General features: G+C 38.6%; 1 protein-coding gene across 3 annotated transcripts in view; it reads right to left on the reverse strand.

Annotated features, from left to right (window-relative positions):
• The window catches only part of LOC148425284 (ephrin-A3-like), a 116,376-nt gene that overhangs the window by 13,276 nt on the left and 80,038 nt on the right, over positions 1-23,062 (reverse strand). For all 3 annotated transcript variants that reach the window (XM_088410889.1, XM_088410888.1, XM_088410890.1), the window contains exon 5: positions 92-384. In XM_088410889.1, the coding sequence (XP_088267015.1) occupies positions 92-384 (293 nt within the window). The remainder of the gene's footprint in view (positions 1-91; positions 385-23,062) is intronic.

Here is a 23,062-nt window from a genome sequence, read left to right on the forward strand (position 1 = left end):
AAACGCTGACGTCCAGATTGCAATAATTACATGAACCAAAACCAACAGATAACGCTTACTATGCAAATATGCTAATGCTAATGACCCTTACAGATGTAGTAGTACTCCTGGCCGACGTGGAACTCGTAGCCCAGCGAGAAGGCGCTGTAGCGCTGGAACTTTTCCGAGAACTTGATGGGGGCGTGGGGGGCGTGCGGCCGATTGCACTCCCACCTCTTGAAGCCCATCTGGGGGTCGCAGTTGCGATAGCCGTGGTAGCTGACCATGTAGAGGACGTACTGCTCGCTGGTGCCCACCATGCGCTGGCTGTCGTTGTAGTGAGGGCAGTAGATGTCCAGGTAGTCGTTGACGTTCACCTGCATCGTGTAGCCCTCGCGACGCAGACTGCGCAAACAAAGCACCGCATCGGTAGTTAGCAGCTGCTTTTTTAAACAAGCGTTTATTAAATTACTCAAATTGATTTATCTTGTGTGTGGCCATATATATATATATATATATATATATATATATATATATATATATATATAGACAGTATATATGACTGTCTATGAGCAGTAGGCAGGTACAGTTTACAATTCACAAATACAAGACCGATTATTTATAATACAAGATGGATCAAAGCTAAATGCCTGGTAATGGCCCAGACGGTGATTCCCGCCCATTGTGAATCTCTCCTAGGCGATCAAAGGATTTTACCCACGCTGACGAGTAACACGATGAAGCTAGATGGTAATGCTAACGTGAATGCTAGTGTGCGCCACTTTCTGTCACTGAAGTGGACAGCAAGCTATTTGGTCACTTCGTTCAGATTGTATATGTGCTGTAAATATGTACGGTATATATTTAGCAATTTTTTTCATTCCTTTTTTTGCCTTTAGTTGACTTAACTTGGTGTCTTTTTGTCATCCAAAGTGTGACCAGTAGTTGGTTTCAGGTGCTGTATGTTATAACTACAGTTTGTACTGTTAGGCCCAAAATTATGTCATGCAAATGGAAATAAAGGCGTGTCAAAAGAATATAAATAAAATTTGATTGATTGATTGATTGAATATTGTGTTACAGATTTTCTTCTGTTTTTGGTAAAATCTTCAAATTATTATTATTATTTATATTGATAGCAATCTTTTAAGTTTTTAAGGGAAAGTCAACCCCAAAAGATTCTTCAATTCAGTTTGTTACATGCCATCCTGCTAATCTAAACATGGCATTTTGATTAATATCGTGTCTGTAGAATATGAATTAAGCAGTGAGATTCAGTTTTTTTTTTTTTTTTAAATACCCATCTCAGGCGGAGGTCATTTTGCCACTTTTTGTTGACTAAATATGACATCAGAATTGCTCGGAGCTCAACTAACAACCAATCAAAGCTCAGCTTGAGCAAATCCGACTGACTCAACACCTGAACCCTGAGCAACTTGTGATGTCATATTTAGTTGACGACCAGGAACAAAATGGCCACCCGTTGAAACAAGTAAAGAGGAGGATTTTGCTGCTTGATTCATACACCATAAATGTAATCAAAATGTCGTTTAGACCAGTGAAGATGCATAAAGCATATTACTGCAAAGAAGAATTTAATAATTTTATTCCCCTCCCAAAAATCAAAAAAGTTTAGAAATATGTAGTGTCATATACTGATAGTCAATTAAAAAACGCTTTGCCACAATTTGCATAACACTGGCACAACACATTTTGTACATCATAATGCAGATCTGAGCTCGAGTACATACAGTATCCTGTGTTATTATTAACCCAAAGCAGATAGGTGTGGAAGTAAATGTGTGCATTTGTCAACGAATGGACTCAGGGCCCAGCGGTGAGGTTTTTTTCCCCCCTCCATGTTAGCGCCACGTTGTCCCCTAACCCCAACGCTCATACATCAGTCTGAAAAGAATGACTGGCTGACAGGAAGATAACGTCTACCAGTGAGTGTCTAGTTTGGGTGACAAAATGAAATATATTCCATCTTGACATCCAAAAGCCATCTTTCTCTTCACATGACTGACCATGGCTCATATCTGCTATAAATCAAGAACATACTGTACAGTACAGTATGTTAGGAGCATGATGCAGTCAGTAGAAAAGTTCCATCAGAGATGTACGTGTGTGTGTGTGTGTGTGATGCGTGTGTGCGTGTTGCTAAAATGTCACAAGGGGGCAGCAGAGTGTCACGCTGGGCCTGCTGCAGCTTCTCCTCCTCGCTGGTTCTAGGTCAGGTCTCCAAGGAGATTATTATTCAATTATTAAATAAAGATCGAAACACAGCGCTCAATGTCTTTCCCTCACCACTCTCGTCAAACCCGAGCTCTTCTCCCCCTCATTTCCTGGCTTTTATAGCCACATGAAGGAGTAATTAAATGTTGGGCATTCATTCTGTCGCTTCCTGCCTCGATGAGATGTTCTTTTCCCTGGGCAATTGCTGTATTTTTTATTTTTTTTATAATAATGCGCAGTGCAGACTTATGCTTAATCTAACAAAATGGGAGCATGTGGCTTACTTAAGGAGGATTAGAACAAAAAAGAAAAAAGATCCTTAGATATTTTGTATTACAACGTGCTTCAAAGGAGGAATGAGGAATTTGAGGCACCTACCTGCACTTTTAAAAGCAAGGAACCATATTTGGTTATTTCAAGCCAGAAATACTACATTCCGAACCAAAAATGATTTTTCACAGCAATGAAGTACAATTACTGTAAGAATACATAAAAAATGGGTAGAATAAAGAGAAATGTAAAAAAATGATAAAAAAAATGATAATGTTATCATATAAAAAAAATACAATTTCGAATGTACAAACACACAAAAGAAGTAAAAAATAGGTTTGCGTAAAATTAATTGGGTTGCATCTATGTAGTGTACATGCAATTTTCACATTTTCAAAACCACAAAGAGACAAAGCAGTGAAATAGAAAATCAATATTTTTTAAGTACTGCATTTCCTTTTTATTATCTTTTACATTTAAGTTTTATCGCACCAGACATTTAGTCTATAGGCCTAAAACAAATGTTTCCTGTGAGTTTAACATTCAAAATGAGACACATTTTCAAGCATCAGACATTAAAATTGACCATTAGTCTTGTTTTATAGCACTGGTTCTCAAATTGGGGTATGAGTAAAACACTTCAGGGGGATGTGAGATTTTAACTGGGTTTCTGCAAGTATCATTAAATCTAATGTATTATATTTGGATGCTGTGATACAGTTTTCTTTTCAAATTGAGAGCAAATTATTGGGAACATGAAGCAACTTATTGCTCATCATTGTCTGGCTTTGTTTTATACAGATCCATATTGTTATTAGTAACACAATTTTCCAGCAGATGAGCCAAAAAAACAAAACAAACTGATGATGTTTACAATAAGCTGGTGATACCACAACAAATGTGGTTCCAAAGTTTAATAAATGCAGCAAAAATGGCAGAACAATTTTAATATTTAAATATAATATTTATTATATAAAATATTTCACAGGGGGTACATCAGTGATAAAAGCACTTCTTTAAATGGCTTTACAGAGTGAGTGCTTTTGAAATGACGTCATTTCTTCAACCTTTTTATTCTTAGGTGTAATAATTTTAACAGTTTTCACATGGGGAAAAAAAAAACGGTTTGCAGGTGTTTTCATTCTGTACAAATTTACATTCAGTAGGTTTGATGTCTTTTTTTTGTATACATCTATTATAAGTCGACCCAAATAAAAATCTCAAGCCATGGCTGCACAACTGGAATTCTGCCATTTTAGATATGTTATGACTGTTCTAGAAATGCAATGCTCAAATAACCCATACTCTATAAGACAATGATTTCCTCGTCCAATCGATCTCCACATCTTGTATGTGCGAGTTGACATTAGTCTTTTTTTTTTTTAATATACTGTATATATTTTTTGCTAAGCCATGCTTTGCAACTTGACATGTTTTATGTTCAAGCTGGTGCCATCTGGTGTAGGTAAGTAGGGTGAGCTCAGGTAAACTGAAGATTTTCATTTTTCTCATGAATAGTGCTTTGAAAACATCTTGTGGTGTAAAACTATTTATTTATTTATTTATTTTTTTTGGACAGCATGAATTATTTTATTGGTATTTATGACAGAGCTCCGTTTTTATCCAATAATAATAGCAAAGGTTCGCTATACAGTATTGCCGAAAACAGTGGTCCCATCTGGCATTTTGTCCAGGAGCTTAAAAAACCTTTTCTCGCTGTTTGGAACCTTTTATTATGTTATTTTTCCTTATTATAAAAAAAAAAGAAAGTCCAATTCATTCATCTGACAACAACATAAGTGCATAAATGGTTAAAGCTATTTCTTTTGGTGTTTACAGCTGACATTACAGTCAGCAGAAAAAGTGCCATTATAACAGGGTCAAAGGTGAAGGTTGCCCCTTTGCTAGAAAGGAGCTTTTGCTGCACTGGAACGATGCAACACAATACAGTGCCAAATGTTGCAAGGGGACAATGGTATTTATAGCATTTGGAGGAAAAAAAAAAAAGAGCAAGGTAGAAGGAGGGAGGTTTCCACCAAGGAAGTCTGAATGCAGATCAACTAAAGGAGCGATGGGAGTGAAAACAGAGCAGGCATTTAAAAAAAAAAAAAAAAAACACCAAATGGGGAGTTTTAGCGCTTGAAAAGAATAGCAGGGGAGAAAACAAAGAAAGGGAAATGAGCTTGGAGCATCTTGAGTAATCTAGAAGCAAATCCCCGCCTTAAGATAAAAGCAGGTTTTACCATACCCAATGTGTGTGTGTAATCGTGTGTGTGTGCACGCACCTGCTTGGCTTTTCTGCTGTAGACAAGCATTTACTGTGTGTGTGTTGGCGTGTGTGTGTGTGTGAGAGACATCAAAGCATTAAACTAGAATGAATCTTACTGACTTCTCAACTGGATGGAAAGACCTCTCGAAGGGAGGGAATCAAACCAAATATGCAATTTCAACCGCAGGACAATGTCAAGCTAATCTGGAAGCAGGATCCCCGGCTAGCATAATGGATAGCAGAACATAAGAGCAGCCCGAATGCATCATGAGTTTGTATACGGCAGGAATGAGTGATTTGGGGCTTCAGCAATAAAGGAAGAAATGAAAGCATCCGTCTGGTTGGACCTCTGCAGACTAATCAAAAACTGATGTTAAAAGAAAGAAGTGCCTTGTAGTCAGAGGAAATTAACTGAAACGTTAAACACTCTGCAACACTAACTGCATAAACTACAAAGCGAGTACACAAAAAGTTGATTTATTGATACAAATCACTTCAGTGGGAGGCGTGGAATCTGGAGAAGGACTCCAGTGTGACTATAAAACCGGGTAAAATAATTACAGATGTTCTTTCTTCTTCCTTTTAATGTTTAACTCATTCAACCCCGGCCATTTTTTAAAAGAGAACCCCTTCTGGACCGGCCATTTTTGATTTACATTTAAAGGCAGACAAAATGTTGTGTTTTGTGCCTACTGTATACTGTACATACTGTATACTAATATAAACATGGGACCTACACCCCCCCCCCCCCCCCATAAAAAAAAAAAAAGGTTTTGACTTCAATCTTTCATCCAAAAAAGTCTGTTTCTACTCCATTCTCTTATAAGGTAATTTGCATTAGAACAAAAACTTTGATTTTCACACTAATATGGCTCCAATCAAACAGTGGTTTGCTTCTATGTGATCTGTATCTGACCTTTTAATGGCAGTTTGAATCCTAATATATATATATATATATATATATATATATATATATATATATATATATATATATATATATATATATATATATATATATATATATATTGTATATAAAACTGATGATGTCTTCTGGAGTTGCTGAATAAAATAAGCTAGCTTATGTATACATGACTACATTTTTGATGAATGTGTTTGAAATACAGGGGAAACCATAGAGTTAATATAATAGTGAGTGAGAGGCGGAGAGGAGGAATTAAAAAAAATGCAAACAAGTGGCCGCTGATATGCCTATATAGTTGACAAGTTTAAAAAAGAGACAGCCCTTTAAGTTCAAAACATTTGATCTTCACAATTTATTCACTTCCAGTTTCACAGTCAAAACAAAACCATTTTAACTCAGCAGTTTAACAATTTAATTAGGGTCTCATTTCTTTTTTTTTCCCTTTTAACTACCGACAACATTTTTAATGTATTTTAGAGTCCAGACATTCAATTCCTTTTATATACAGTATTTTTTTTTTGTATTGAATTAAAGGTGATATTTGGAGAGCTACATATTTCTTGGTTTGAAAATAATTGCACTAGATATTGCAGTATTGAACTATTCATTCATGAAAGTAAAGCAACAATTTGTGAAGCACTATCTTAATTTCTTCTTTTAAATATGCAACGTGATGAAAGTGGAAAGGGAAATCCGACCCGAGCATATAGCGGAGCGACTTGCAAATTCTCATCTCAAAACGAGATGGGGCCACCGGATGCTCCTGCTTACGTTACGCACTTGTTTCGTTGTGCAAACTTAATGTGACACCCTCCATCCTGTCAGCATCGCATTTCCTTAGTGAGCTTTTAGATTTCAAAAACGGATTTCCATAAAAGTGCGTCTGTTTAGAGTGTTGGGGAAAAAAATGGATTTTTGTGTTATTCCAAAATGCCCTAATGGATTTCCATTTGCCTTGATGGAGTTTATTACATAAAAATGCTCTTGGGAAATAAGTGAGAGAGGCAAAGAAACAAAGTGGCGTTATCTCATGTTCATGTTGGATCACTTTTCATTCTATTACTCTGGCAAAGACAAGATTTACTGTATGTCATAATATTACCAGAAAAAAAACACAATTTTGTTGGTTTTTTTCAATCATCTAACCAGAAGTGGTTTCAATAAATATTTAATCTTCTGAATATATGACAAGTGCTGTCAGACAGTAACAGTCTACTTGTTCTTGTCCGTGTGGCCCCCGGGTAATGAAATTTTCTGGAAGAGTGGCGCTAACTCTAATGTTTAAATTCCACTTGAACAAATTAACTCCCTCTGCCCAAATAGACCCCCTCAAAAAGATAGCGAGAATAATCACGTCCGTTCACAGGCATCGGTCCTTGTAGAGTGAAATTAATGTCTTTTAAATTTGACTCAACGCAGAGGAGTGCTGTTAATAACCCCGATAAATTTGAATGATTTAAAAATCGCAAACGCCAGAAAATGTACACGTGTGAGACATATGTTTGATCTGATATACATTGTATTAAACCGAGGCATCGTGGAGCCTTTCCACACCGCAACAACGAGGCGCTCTAAAATGGCGACACCAGCGCAAAGCCCTCTCTGTGATGCACATCCACTCATGGTTGACAACGAGGCGCTCTAAAGCAGTGGGGAAGGTAAAAAAAAAGTGAAAATTGAAAAACTATTTCATGCTACAGCTCCAATGGCTGAGTACTTCACAATTTGAATATTTTCTGCAAGTATCTTCAAACGTTCTCCCGAGACCTATTTGTTTGTGTCCACTCTTGAGTCTATTTGTCTCACCAAGACAGTATAGTGAATTGCATCATTGGAAATTCCAGGATGTCCTCTAATGAGCACACTAGGACTCAGCAGGGTAGCTCCAGAGTCGTGACTGTCTCACAATTCGTTCGATTCGGATTTTTGGGTCTACAAATCAATTTTTGATTTAAAATGAGTTATGCTTCACTCTGTATGTGCAAAGAATCCTTGATCCATGATCTACTCCAGTCTGCTTTGCAAGACAGAATAAATAATGGAGACATTACACACTGTGCGTGTGTGTGTGCGCGCGCGTGTGTGGTCGGTGTGCAAGCAATGTGTTTTTATATGATATTTCATCAGTTTTTGGTTTTTTTTGTCTTTTGTTTTTTACATTTATTAACTGCAGCCTTTATGGACCACAAATGCTACTTTATTCTTTATTCTTTTTTTCCATCATTCTGCATGATATATGTCAGCTTTTATAGACTGATTCAAAAAACACATTGTTTACATATTTGCAGTTATCAATGTTTAATGGACCTTTTTCTGTATGACTTGGAAATGTCCCACTGCATTTTAATGCGCCACCAGGTTAGCTAACACTGAATACTTGTGCTGTATCATACAATGACAGCATGAGTGACTACAGGTTTCTTAGCTTCCTTAAAGGGACACTGTGTAAGATTTACACCAAATTTTATTAAAAAGGAATGAATTAAATGAATATAAATCTCAAAAACTTAATAATTGTGTTCTTAACAACCAACAGTATGTTTTAAATATAATTGTAGGTCTAGTTATCATTAAAGTATCTTACATGGGGGATGCTACTTCTCCAGAGGCCGCCATGTCTGTTATAGCTACAGACAATGGTAAAAACAGCACCTCCTGCTGTCCGTAATGAAAAACGGTCTAAATCTTACACAGTAACCCTTTAAGCAGTGGTTGGATATTATTAATTATTAGCATTTATTTATTTTTTTTATCCGATGACAGTGTCGTGTATAAGTTGTGAAGGTGTGTAACACTCACTGTTAGCAACAATCGAACTTCAAAATAAAAGCGCACTATATCCATTACATTGATGTCAATGTATTATTTGGTGTGTTTGTTTTAAGTTGTCCTTTTGTTGGGGTGCGACCTGATGTTGATTTCTCTCGGCCAACAGGAAGTGGATCTGTTTTATTGGTCGATTTTGGGACATTTTAGATAGTAAATGAGAACCTTGATTATTGTTGTCAATCCATTTTTGGCATACCTTTCATAAATGTAGACCCTAGATATAGACACTACAGTGGACAAATGGGTCTAAAGAATATACACTTTATAGTATAATGTATTGAATTTAGAAAAATAACTGCATTTACATTACAAGGTTTTTAATACATCCTCCCAAACCTCTCGAATGGGGTAAACAAACACTAGAATAGATCCATTATCAGCAGTGTACACTAACAAATATGGGAAGATGCCTTTTATTATAAGGATGGAGTTAGCTTTATCGTACAGAAGCCTTGGAAATGCACTTTTCCCAAGACAACACCCCTTTTATCGAAAATTGCACACAATGGAAGCAACGTTATTTGCCCGTGCCCAGTGGAGTTCTCACTCTCTATTATTTCCCCGCGCCTAACCAGTCTTACTACCCCGGTGGATGGCGCGTAAAAGCTCACCAGTGCCCTTTTGAAAACACTCTCCGGTGAGAAATGATATTAACAGGTACATTTTGTACAAGGGCTTATTAAAACCTCATTGTTCAGGAGAATGCGTCTTAATTGGAAATGTTGAAGCAATCTCAGCAGCAGCCTTGAAAAATTGGTGTTGAGACCATTAGGAAGACAAGTATGAAACAGAATCAGATAATTGCTCAACTCTCCACCACTGAATTACACATGTAACTAGATATTACCATCAGTTAGTCATCCAGGAGTATGTGGATATCTCCTTCATGCTTTAACTGATTACCATTAGAAGTTCAGTACTCAGAATTAACGGCTAAGTTAGTGTTTCCCATATTTTTTAATTTCTTACATTCACGTGTTCAGTTTCAGGCCACCCGCTGGCTGGCTCATGGCTTTAGCTCACCGAACGCACAATTAAAGTCTATTCGCCATAATGATACACTGTTTCATCCCTGCATGAAATACGGGGGTCTAATCACGCAACATCATCGCTATAGACGGCACACGCCGTCATCGGAGCCCAGCTAGTTAAACGGACGTGGATGCGGTGGCGTTACTGATAAATTTATCTCCATCTAATTATGTACACACGTCGTTCGTTGCCATGCACTTTAATCACATTTACGGCAGAACCTCCAATGTCAAATACAATCCGTTCTGTGGTCAGGTTGACTTGCAAAACGTTCACATTGTCTCATGGAAAAAAAGGAATTTAATCAAGATACTGTCATGCAAGATAAATAACTCATACATACAATAGTGCCTTTAAGATTCACAAGACCACAAAGGACTTGCATTCAAATCACTTTTCCCAAATGAATTAAATGGATATTGATATATTATAGCCTCCCCCATCAATAAAAAAAAATCATAATAAATAAAATAAAACGCCAAGCAAGAACGAACGCTGGAGGCAGATTTTTGCAATGTCAAACGCCATGTATTCAGGGTTCCACTATAAGGGAAGCCAGTCAGAATTCCTCAGTGAACTGCAATAATACCCATTCTTTGCAAAGGATTTAAAAAAAAGTGTTGTCAAATTGGTTGTCGACATGAATTGCTCCTCCATTTGTGTCGAAACGTGTTGCTTAAGAGTTTTGCTAGCATTTGTTAGCATGACAGCTTGAATTGTTCGTTTGCATTAGGCAAAGCTTATGTGGTGGTTTTAAATGCACATACATGTTAATTAGTTTATGTTTAGTTTGACAACACTTTTCAAACATGAACTTGGTGGAACATACCTTTGACAAATTGAGTAGGAAACATTATTAAATCATTGATGGCTAACAGTCAAGCCATATGTGATTCACATTAGCATTGTGAAACTGATTGATTGTAATTGACAGGTCATCTGTCGTCAACGTCGGACTTCCTGTGAGTGGTTAGCCCCAAAAAAGTCCAAGCAAAAGTTAAACACACTTGTAAATGTAATTCTCAAGACAGTCACTGAGCTGAAGTCTCAAACCAACTGTTATATCCCACGGCGGTTGGTGTTAAAAAAGCGTTGATTAACAATGGGATAGCAAAATGTGCCGAAATGTATTTCTTCGTCGAAAGGCGCCCAAAGAGATGTAAGCCTGTGCTATCTTCAAAGTGGTCCAGCCATGTTCCAAACATTGCTATTCAGGATTTAAAAAGCTATTCAGCCTCCTGAGGCCACCATTCTTCATCTCATCTTACTCCAGCGCAGAGATGCCAACGTTGTGTGCGCCGGGTGTGTGCGAGTGTGAGTGTGTGTGTAGTTTCCAATCAGGCATCAGAGCGGAGGATAGAAGGGAACATCTCTCCTGCTGAATGGAGACTCCCAGACATGTGTAGCATGACTGACGCTGCCATCAAACAACGAGGAAAATCTTCCTACTCCAGCTCCCTCGGCTCCCTTGTCTTTTTTTTTTTTTTTTTTTTTGATCGTCTTTGTGTCCTAACTTCCATTCAGCCTCTATCTGATTTTTTTTTTTTTTTTTTTGCCTTGGATAAATACGCCGACAGTTAAAAACTTTGATAGCATGCCTTTTGATAGTGATGCTGTCTTTGGTACACCAGCGCAATCTAATGAGATCTAACACAATGGCCGTATCAAAATATAGTCAAAACAAAACAAAGAATATTTATGATTGCGGTTAACGTTGGTTGTGATCTCCAACTGCACGACATCTTTCTGTTTTCTCTACTGCAAATAATGGCGATTGCTATTTATTTACTGAGCTGCAAATAAAGGAGGCACACACCAAGTTTCTGCGGAGGACGCACAATCTCATCAAGGACAAGACACACCCACAAAACGATCTGTTCAAACTGCTGCCATCATGTAGACGCTACAGAAGCCTGAGGGCCAGGACTGCCAGGCTGGCAAACAGCTTCAAACCACAAGCCATATGAAATCTCAGCAAATCTCTCACGCACTGATCTGCCTCTTACTACATACATGAATAATATTTTGCTCTACTTGATATTTGCACTATATTATTATCACCATTGTTTCTGTTGTTGTTTTATTGTTTATGTTATTATTGTTTGTTTTATTCTATTGATCTATTTATTTATTGCTCGAACATGGAATGTAGTCTGCTACTCGGGGTGTGAACGAAATAAGAATTTCAATGTGTGGTAATAATACTATAATATGACAATAAAACCTCTTGACTTGACTTGAAATGTGTGATTGTGAGGACTTTTGCTTTGCTGAGATATTCCATCCCACCTCACAGGTGTGCCACATCCAGATGCTCATCAGGCACCATGATGAAATGTGCATTTTTTTTTGTTTTGTTTTATTTTATTGGGTGCCTGGGGACTCAGAACCAGTCAGTATCTGGTGTGACCACCATTTGCCTCATGCAGTGCAACACATCTTCTTCGCTTAGAGTTTGTCAGATTGTCAACTGTGGCCTGTGGAATGTTGGTCCATTTCTCCTCAATGGCTTTGCGAAGTTGCCGGATATTAGTGGGAACTGGTACATGCTGTCGTATACGCCGCTCAAGCGTATATTCATTTCTGTGCCCCCCCCACACACACACACACACACATTTTTTTTAGTTATAAGTTTGTTTCAGTTTAATGTTCGTGATCATCTACTTTGCGTTGAACTTGTAAAGAATTTCATTGCATTTTTTGGTTTGTAATTGTTTTGTTTTCCTGTTTGATTAACACGCTGCCGGTCGCAACTCATTTGTCTTTCGGCGATCCCCGTACAGGTCTGTATAAAAATGCGTGCAAAATGTTTAGGAAAAGACATTTTGCTCGATTGCGTGTTTCAAAAAAGAGAGAGGATGTACGCACTGTGCAGGAGGACGCATGACAGCGAGGATTTAAGTGAGACATTTTTCAAAAAGATGGGGATGTCATCACATTGTCCACAGGATGAAACAGGAACAGACAAGAAATGACAAATAGACAGTACGCCTACAAGAGTAACATTTAAAATTAGTGATTGTTTTCAAGGACGTTGACTGAGAACCCCTCATAAAAAATCTTAGAATTTTTTTTTTTTGAGCATGTGTGGCTGAAATTAATATTATCCCTCTCAAGTCAACCCTAATATATTCAGAAGATCCAAAATTACGTTGATGTAAAAACCGCGTGTTTTTTTTCTGGTATTTCAAAAATGTTGAACGATAACGATGTTTAATTTAACAATGAAATGAAATTTTACCCTCGTGACCTCTCGAGATTGGATGTGCACATGGACCTAATGAAGTGGCTGATGGGTGTGCTTTCTCCCAGTAGAAATCAATAGGCGTCTGCAGTGTGTCAAACAGGCTGGAAGGGTGGTACAACACGTATTCTTTCAGCTCACGCTCCATTGGTGGTTATTGATAAAAGTGTTATCTCTTCACAATCTTTTCATTTTCCTGCCATCTTCTTCTCTCCTCGCTCTCTTTCTCTCGGCTCGTCTTCGCAGCTTTCTGTCTTTGTGTTTTTCCTCCGCCATCCATCATCTTGTCTATCTTTTCCTCAGCGCATATCAAGTGCGCAACGGAAAGGCGTTTTCAAGCCGCACCAACAGCGGGCCATGGAAAATGGGCCATTTGGACAAAAGTATTGAGACATCATGCCCATTTGATAGTGGGTGTGCAAGGGTAGGATGTTTGACTACACTTGTTGATTAACAACGAGGAAAGTTAACGATCAGTTAATTACTTGTTTTTTGCCATTTGTTATTTACGGGTGAAAAAAAAAAAATCCCCTCCGAGGTCTTGCGCTAGTGACAAATTGCTGGATGAGTGTTTTACCAAATGAGTTTATAATAATTACTTACTATTACGGCATTTAAACCAGTTATTCACAATTTTGCTTCACTGAAATGTTTGTTGGGATTATGACTGTCTTTCAAATCGATTAAATCCAGAATGACTCTGGAAAACGAAATCAAGATTTTACATTTTTTGCTATGTGTGTGTGTGCGTGCGTGTGTGTGTGTTTAAAAAAAAATATATATTTCAACAGATAAAATGCAAAACAAATAGCTCATTCAATCCCAAAGACAGATATATATTTTGTTTCTTTTTTTTTCAAGTGTTTGGCTGGTGACTTAATAATTAAGTAATTAATTAAATAAGTACTAAAGTACAGTAATGAATTATGTTAGATACTTAAGTGCTATAGTAATCAATTGCTTTAAAGTATTTAAGTATTTGTTAATTACTAGTTCTCAATTATCTATTAAAGTACGAAAGAAATTTACAACTTATGCATAAAGTAACTGACTACTTTAATACTTAATTACCTTCGGTAATTGTTTGCTTTAGTTCTGAATTCAATAATTACCAGCCATTTTTAGCCAAAAACTTGAACAAATTGATAAAGCTATTAATAGGCGCCTGCCATTGACATAGGATTCTTAAAAATGTTATGGCACTTTAGGGGTACGTACATTTAATACATTTTAATGTCGTGACAGGAACACTATATTTTTCTTTTCAAATTCCGGGCAAATTAGTTGGAAGATGAAGCAACCTATTGCTGAAGTGTGTTAGAGTGACTCCTTTGCAAAATGTTGTACGCTTTAATTTGTCATTAGTGAGACAATTTTTCAGCAGACGAGCTTTAAATAAAACAGGAGAGCTGAACAAAGTTTGCCGAGAGTACAAGTACAATTGCAGTTTAAAAGTATTTCACAGGGGATATACAGGGACATACAGTATATTGTGGGCGGACAGCAAACCCAGATGGAACTGACGAGCTTGAGTCTCAAAAAGGAAACTTAGAGAGCAAATGAGATATAGTGAAAAAACAAATGAGGACTTAAACGGTGATTAAAGGGAAATGTTGCTTGTGAATAAAAGCCTGACAAGGGCTTTCGGCCCTTAATTTGCTTGCTTATTGATTTTGTTTTCACCTTTATTTATCAAGCTCTTTACAAGCATCCGGCGCATCTCGTCACTTCTCTCTGGCAAAGCCTCACAATCCCTTCCTTTTTATTCCATCCCTTTGCTACTATCAATCTTTTCGGGGGGGGGGGGGCGCCGTTCCAAAATCCGCCGCTGGACGTTGGAAGCAGACGTAGGCGGCCGGCCAGCGTAAGCTGAGCGCGAGTGTGCGCGTACGTTGTTGGCAAAGCTGGGCTATGATTGATGCTGATGCAGTCGGATGGCTGTGGATAGACTCAGCACTCAGCCAGACATTACCCTCTGACCCAGCTATTGATTCTCGCATTCGTTGCCCCAAACAACACGACGGCCGGCCTGACCCTGCTCGCGCAACGGCCGCAACAAGAACACACACTCACACAAACACACACACACACGTGTATACAGTGGTTCAGATTGATCATGTATCGTGGTCCTGCTGATCAATGTGCCGCATAACAATCAGTCTGCTACTTCCTGGCTCAGCGTGACGGCCCTCTGTCCCACTGACTGATATGTTTGGGTCAGGAGCTGAAAGCTCCAATATCAGTGCTTCGGGAAAAAAGAGCTCAAGCAACGGTTCCAACGATAACAACATCACTCAGCACCGTCTCCTGAGCCACATTCAATACGGGATCCAGTGGAAAAATACATTATTTTCCAGGCAGGGAGATGATGCTGTGAGGGGGGGGGGACGGAGGTTCTTGGCGTAGTTTATTTGCTTATAGTGCAAAGGTGGAAATGATCTCTCATAAAAGGCATCACATGTGAAGAAATAATTCAAACTTGTGACTTTGCTCACTGAGATACTGGAACCTCTAAGGAGCAGAGAAGATTTGTTAAAGGGCCCGCCGCATGGAAATTCAACTTTTTGTGGCTTTTAACCATGCTTTAATGTTAATTTCTCACACTAGACACTCACAAAATGTTATTTTCATTCATCGATGGATTTCAAAGATTCCGGCAGTTAAACATAACTTGCGAGAGGCATTATGACGATAGAAGGCCCTTTCACACTACTTTCCTCGAAACAAAAATTGGATTTTAGAAATGCGTAATTTTTGGTCTAAGAGACAAATTTGCTGGCTGAAATGGACAATTGAGTTCGCAAGTTAGTTCAAAAGTGATCTGCAACTGTGTCACTGAGTCATTTACCTACACCACGCCAGCCTATATGGAGCACTTGAGTGCTGCTACCTATCATACATTTGAAAAAGACGCAACCACTGGCAACAGGTGCCGCATGCCAATGTCAGCATAAGGATGTTATTTGCTAGTGCCCTAAATTGGCGTTTAAACACTGTGTAGTCAGAACAAAGTTGTGTTGTTTATATCAGGAGTCGAGACCAAAAGTTGCAATAGAAGGACCCTGCCGAGAACAACTCCAATATAGAAGTGTAGCGAGGCGTTCATATCAATAATTTATTGAGGTTCATTGGTCCTCTCACTGCATTTCTGGCATTTTTTTTTTTTACTATCATGTGGTACATTCAGAATTGCTGCTGCGACTCAACCTGATCCAAGCAAACATTACAAACAAGCCTGACCTAACAGAATCTTCAGTAACTGACCAAAACAACTTTAACCTTGTCTAAATTGACCTTACAAACAATCCTACAGATATTTAACCTGCTCGAAACAAACGTAAACTAAACAACCTACGCATACCTAACCTAAACTGAGAGTAACCAACCATAACGTAAAGAAGCCTTGAGTAACTGAACCTGATCTAAAGAGACCTGAAATAAACAGTCCTCCAGATACTGTAGTTGACCCACACACCTAACCCTGATGATCTTCCCGCAACTGAACCTAACCTTAAGTAACTTACCAAAGCTAACAGAACGGAAAACCCCTTGAAACTTTTTGACTGTATCATTAGTACTCCTGCCTGGAAAAAATACTGACATGCTTCAAACAGGGTCAGTATAATTTGCCACAGCTATTTGACCCGCGCCGTATATCCCGACAAGTTAGACATGGAGCATTGAGTTTGATGACTGTAAGTCCGAGGAGACTAAGCTGAAAAGAAAGAGCCCTAATGGGCTTCCAAGACAAAACCACAGCTGGCTTTCAACATTAGTCTCCATGGCGACAGAAGAAGCCCTCGCCGTGGTGCTTTTGTAGCCCCAAAAAAAGGAGAGGAAGGAGGAGGCTGAGGGGGTTCATTGCTTGGTCTTCAAATCCATCCATTCGCTTTTTATCCACATCCCTCCTCAGACTCCCTAATGGCTAATTAAGTAGCACTTATTACTGCTGCACATTATCACAAATCATCAGCTATTACTGTGGCAAATTGTGTTCTGTCCTGTTTTTTTTTTTTTTTTCCTTTTCAGAGGAGACACTTTTTCCCCCCTCTCACTTTGGTCGCAAAATGAACAAAGAACAAGGCTAAGAGCAGCGTAGGCAGCTGAGTGGATACTGTGGACTGTAGACAATAACCTGGCTTATGTGACTTGTTACATGCGTGGCAGAAGTAAAGACTGTATTGCAGGGGAAATATTCAAATAATATTGTGCTATGGTTTTCTTTTATGCATGGGTTTGGTCAAAATTCCTTACATTTGAATAAAGTATTGTATTTTTAAAATGTCTGCCAGGTTCAAGATTTGGGAATATTCATCATCCTTCATAGACCAACAGTTGTGATTATTATTACTAGAATTGAGTCACACGTGTGCTTTATGTTCATTTATAGGGAAACGCCGATATCAGTATCAGTTACCTTGTAATACTTTCATACTGAAAAATGTATAAATACTATTTGCCAAAACAACTTCACAGATTTTTGAGACGTGCTTCATGGGAAGGAGCCAGATATTATACGGGAGTGGTTCTAAAATGCACTCTATAGTTCAGCTTGTGAACGTTACATGACCAACAAGTGAGTCGTGATTGATTGTTCTCCCAATTAAATTTTCAGTCAACAAGTAGAAAAAATGTGTTCATAAGGGTATTTACTGTATGCAAAAACAATATTACACTGCCAAAAACGTTGAAAAAAGTGAGCTGGTTCATTCTTACCTTTTTTTTGTCATATCAATTTGCTTCCATCTAATTTATACAAATTAACTTTGATAAATCACATTGAAAGGATGATGGCATTTCTTTTTATTTTACAAAGAAAAACATGCTTATCACTAGTCGGGGATACTTACACTCAATATTTCACAGGGAGTACGCCACAGAAAAGAAAGCTTGAGAACCGCTGCTATAATGTAACCACGGGTGATGACACTTTTAACCAAATGCAAACCATATTGCACTCTGACGGTAATAGAGGTGGCTAGTTTCATTTTTCTTCGCCCACTAGTCTCCACTCTGCAGCACGTCTGCGTGACAGGAGCCGAGCAATTAATTTCAATCAATTATAAAGAAGTAGGTGGCGGCTTACTTCAGCTGTTGCGTCACAGCTTCATTTTATAACTTGTGTTATTTCTTTGTTCTCCTTCGACGAAGGACTACTACAAAGTTGCAGTCTTTACACGTCAACTCAATGCAATGCCTTGTGCTTACTTTTAAGAGAATGCTTTCTTAAACTGAATTTTTTTTCTAATAACTGAATGTAATTCCTTGTAACCATTAAATTGATACAGAAATCACTTTTCTTTATCGAGTGATCAAAAAGGAGCACTTACGTTTGCCTTTTTGAAGTCGCAATTTGAGAGCTATCATGTAAGATCCAAAAAGGCACAGAATTATCGACCCACATTTACTAGACGACTACTGATCAGTATTGGTCCTGAATAAATGATATTATTCTATATCTCTGTCCCGATGAGTACTACTTGACACAAACGCACAAGCGCTGTGAGAGTGCAAGCAAACACAAATAGGACAATTTTACATTGTTTTGTTCAGCTCTGTCATGTGTCTCGTTAACAAGATGTTTTGCATCATTCCTTGCCGTCAACTGGCCTGTTTTTGATGATGCGGATCCCAGAAATGGGAGTACCAAAACCAAACAAAAATACAGCAATCTTCATTTTCTTTTCATAGGGATACAGAAGGTTTGAGATACATCAGTGGCTATAGTTTGTGGGCTTGAATACAATTAATCAATCTGACGTGTCAGATGGTTTTGTTTATACACGTATTTTCCTTCATAAATCCATCTGGCCAAAAGCCAAACTAAACAGTTCGGAGTAGGCCGAGCACTTTCAAAACCTCAACCCCACCGCGGACTAAATTAATTCCATGTCTGTCTCTATAGAAAAAACAAAAAACAAAAAAAACCCCAAGCATTAAAAGCAAATGGGAAACTCATGCTCAAATCCATTTGGGAAGTAGCAGAGGGGGAGGCACAATATTAGGGGCCAACAGCATCAACAAAATTACATAGTGTAGCACTAGCTTAGTGCCCAGTTTGCTTTAAATAGGAAAGGGTTTAAAAGCATACTTTCAAACAGGAACCGCCTTCATCGCTGTCCTTTACTCTGATTAATGCGGAGTTAAATTTTGATCAAACTGCTGCCATGACAGTTCCTCCATATTGAAGTCATTCCAAGAATGCCTTTATGGATCTTGCTTTGTGCACTGGGAGCCCAATCGGCCCAGGTCCAAAAAGTCTCCATAAATATGCTCCATGTGCTCAGATCATCATGTGTTTGTCTTGACGTGGAGAAGCAGCAAGTGGCCCATTATTATTCTTCCACGCTATGCTCCAATTCGCTGGGAAAAAAGGGATCTTATGGTAACGAGGTGGCAATTGTTTTTTTTTTGTTTGTTTTTTTTTACTTTAGCATAACCTCCAGGCTTCGTTGTTTAGACATTCAAACACGCCCTCCTTTGTTGTGTTGATGCACAGGGACTTGGAGAGAATAAATTAAACTTATTCACTCGTTGTTGTTGAAGTGAAAGCCTGCAGATTGGAACAGATTGTTCATTTAAGAGTTTCGAGCTCAATTGCCCATTAGGAAAAATAATTATCTGTCAAAAAAAATCAATGGAGCAAAACAATGCAAGGAAAAACAATGCTCCGGCTCTCTTCTTTTCGACTTTGCTGGAAATGTTGTTGTTATGCATTTTGCGTAAAATGACTTCCCACTGTATGAAATGTATGTTATGAGGCACATGAATAATGGAAATGACTCATTCCGAATGTCTTTTATGTGATTTAAAAAAAAGTCCAATAAAATCTCAAATGACAATGAATTGCATATACAGCACTAATAAATCACATCTTGTAAATTTGACACACCTCACAGTGTCGCTAACCATCCTGCTAACTTTGATTGACTAAAAAAATGCTCAGTATAAGTAAAAAACATCATTCTTTCCACTCTCAAATGTGGTGGGTGTGTCCTCAGAATGCGCTGAAAACCCTCCTGCCATTCAAATGCTTTAAGAATGCGCTGGAAAGATGAATGCTACTTTTGCTAGCATCTTTCTTAAAAAGATTCTGAACTTCTTTAGCCATTATTTTCAAGGGTAAAAAGTTATTGTTTTATCCAAAATTGATTTGATAACTCATTTGTGTTAAACTATTATACAATCAATAGTTAAAAACTAATTTTTCCATTTCTTTTTGGCAAAAAATGTGTTCAAGGCTCAGGTAATGTCCACAAAGAAGATCGAAGCTCACGTGTTTTCTGGGTTTGACCGTGTGACATTCAGCTGAGCCACGATTGGTTGTTACTCGGTTGTTACTTCTGGAACCTCTTATCCTCACAAGGATCGCAGGCTTGCTGGTGCCTATCCCAGCTGACTTTGGGCAGTAGGCGGGGGACACCCTGAACTCGTAGCCAGCCAATTGGAAGGCGCATAGAGACGAACAAGCATGCACACACCCAATCACACCTAAGGTCAATTTAGTGTATCCAATAAACCTGCCATGCATGTTTTTGGACAGTGGGAGGAAGCCGGGGTGCCCAGAGAGCACCCACACGGGCCCGGGGAGAACATGCAAACTCCTAATTGTATTATACACTGGTAAATTTGTCTTTATGCATGTATGAGAAGTATGAAAGAAAAATGCAAAGTTTCACACGATTGTATTGCTGTTGATTGGTGATTGAAGAAACTTCTTGATGACAATGCTCCATGCAGTATTCCATACATGATTTCCCATGGGAAAAATTGCAAATGGGGTTCAACCCTATTGGCATCCAGTCACTCTAAGTACAACTACTGCCGGTGTGTGAACGCGTACGTGTTTTGTGGGCTTTTTTTCTTTTTTTTTGTCACGACTTGGTGGTGATACTCTCCAGTGAACATGAGCCGTCTCTGTCAGACTCAACAGTCTATCAGTGGAACATCCTTCTCCCATTTCCCATCTCCACATCACTCTCTCTCCTTTCTGTCTCTCCGTCCTTATCAGCCCCCCCCCCCCTTCTGTCTCTCCTTCCATTTCATATTTCATGTTCAATCTTTTTGACGGCGCTCTTCTCCGACACCTGAGGCTCCATCCTTCCTCTTCCCTCCACTGGCCCGTCAATGTGTCGTCTCTTCGCCCAACCGTCCATCCCTCTCCCCCCTTGCTCGCTCCCGTGTCAATATGTCTAACGGTGTGGTGGCCAGCTGTCAATCATCACGTGGCAGTCAGCAAAATGTGCATTGACGCGGACCTGTGTGAGTGCGTATTAAATAAAACATCACACACAAAGACCTGACCTGCTTTCGCTGCCTTTGAAGCTCAATGTGACTCGATGCCGCCTCTCGTGCAAAAATAAATAAATTAATGAAAAAAATGAACACCTTTACCTACCTGAAAGCTTTCATTTAAAATTATGGAATGGTTCCTGGCTGCACTATAATAATACTTAAAAGCTAACTTGCTAGCAACCTTAACAAGTAAGTTAACCTAACAAAAGTCAATCCAGCAAGGTATTCCAATTTTAACTGGAAAGCCAACAGGCTAATTTGCCACTTAATTAAAGAGTTACCTAATACCGCAAGGTTACTCATAAACTACGAGCAGTAAACCACAATCCTAAAGATCATACTTTTCTAGCTCACAAGCTAATAAGATAACCTGTTAACTAATTAGCTAACTATCAATCTAGGGAGATAATCTTCCTTTACCAGCCAATTAGTTGTCAAACTATATTACTAGCTGCCTAACATACTAATTTACAAAGGTTTCAGGTACAATATCTGGCATTTAGCCATCTAGGAGCAGCAACTAACTAACTGACTAACTAACTAACTAACCTCAAATTTTCACCTGAATCTGTCACCTGATTTTAAAGATCTGCCAATACCAACTCCTGATTCGACATTTCGGCAATATATTACAGCCCGCCCGGAAATATCTATACTATTGTTTTTTATTTTTTTAAATGAACGCCTTCTATATGGCTAGAGGAGCAATGATTTCAACCAGGTAGCATAAACCATTTTAAAATTCCCACACTGGCTGTGTTTACTTCCCTGTTTCAGCTTATGTTACAAGATGTCATATAGTACACATAAATATGTTTTCAGATCTTGTTTCCGATCGGCTGAAAATCATGTGATAGGGTTCCCGATCATGTGATGAGGATCTCAAAAGCCCTACTGGCTGAAATTACTAATTATGTATATGAACTAATGAGAAACACCATTTTCTGTTAGCAAAGAGTAAAGTAACATTAAAAAAAAAAAAGCATCATTTTTGGCACAGGATGTTTAAAAATGGAAGTGGAAAAAGCAAAATTGGCATTTATTTCCAAAAAGAAGACAGTGCAGTTTATTACTTTGATGCGGCTGCCCTCCTATGTTATGAATCAAACAGCGGGGCGGGAGTCCATTTACGGGCTAATATTCTTTATATGGGTTCGCCAACATTCTTCATATAGGTTCGCCAACATGTCACCATCTTTGCTAACTCCTTATGAAATGTGCTATATTTATTCATGCTCGGCCATTTATTCAAACGTGAAGTGCGAGAGCTGTGAGTGCTCATAAAGCCGCCGCGCATCCCGGCGCAACACCACACGAGCCCTGCCTGTACCGCCCCGCTGCCCCAAGATGAAATATGCATGGGGCATAAAGAGCATATGGACCATCCATCTCAATATCCGCTCCAGTCCAGCATCAAAAAAAAAAAAAAAAGAAAAACGAAAGAAAAAAAAAAGATCATTAAAGCACACACACATACATAAACACACACAAACACTATGCTTAATGGTTTATCAGTTTGAGTGCCAACTTTGTGCTGACGGAGCATATGCAATAACACACTCATGCACACACATTCAGGCAAGACAGCTGTGTACATTTGCTCGCTCGAAATGTGCAGTCGTAATCGAAATGCATTACATCAGCAGCTGTCGCACAACGGTAACATCTTTATGTGCTCCAAAAACATCAATGTACAGTGTATCTTTCTTTTCTGTACTCTAAAAACGCACACGCACATAACCTCTCAGTATTTTTATGTCTCCTCTATGGTTGTAACAGTAACCTTCCGCTGCGGGGAATTCAAACATAACATGAGAGCGAGAGAGAGAGAAACATTGACACACGGACGCTGTAAAGCCCAAAACTCAGTCATTGGATGAGGTCAGTGTTTGAAAAACACGTGGTGAACTATGACTCTAAATCAAGGGGTGACAACAAGTATGGCGCCGACTAACTAACCAACAAACTAACTAACGGTTCACTAATG

This window comes from Hippichthys cyanospilos, chromosome 3 (assembly GCF_059441005.1).
Source record: "Hippichthys cyanospilos isolate Australia breed blue-spotted pipefish chromosome 3, RoL_Hcya_1.0, whole genome shotgun sequence".
In the NCBI taxonomy this organism is placed as follows: domain Eukaryota; kingdom Metazoa; phylum Chordata; class Actinopteri; order Syngnathiformes; family Syngnathidae; genus Hippichthys; species Hippichthys cyanospilos.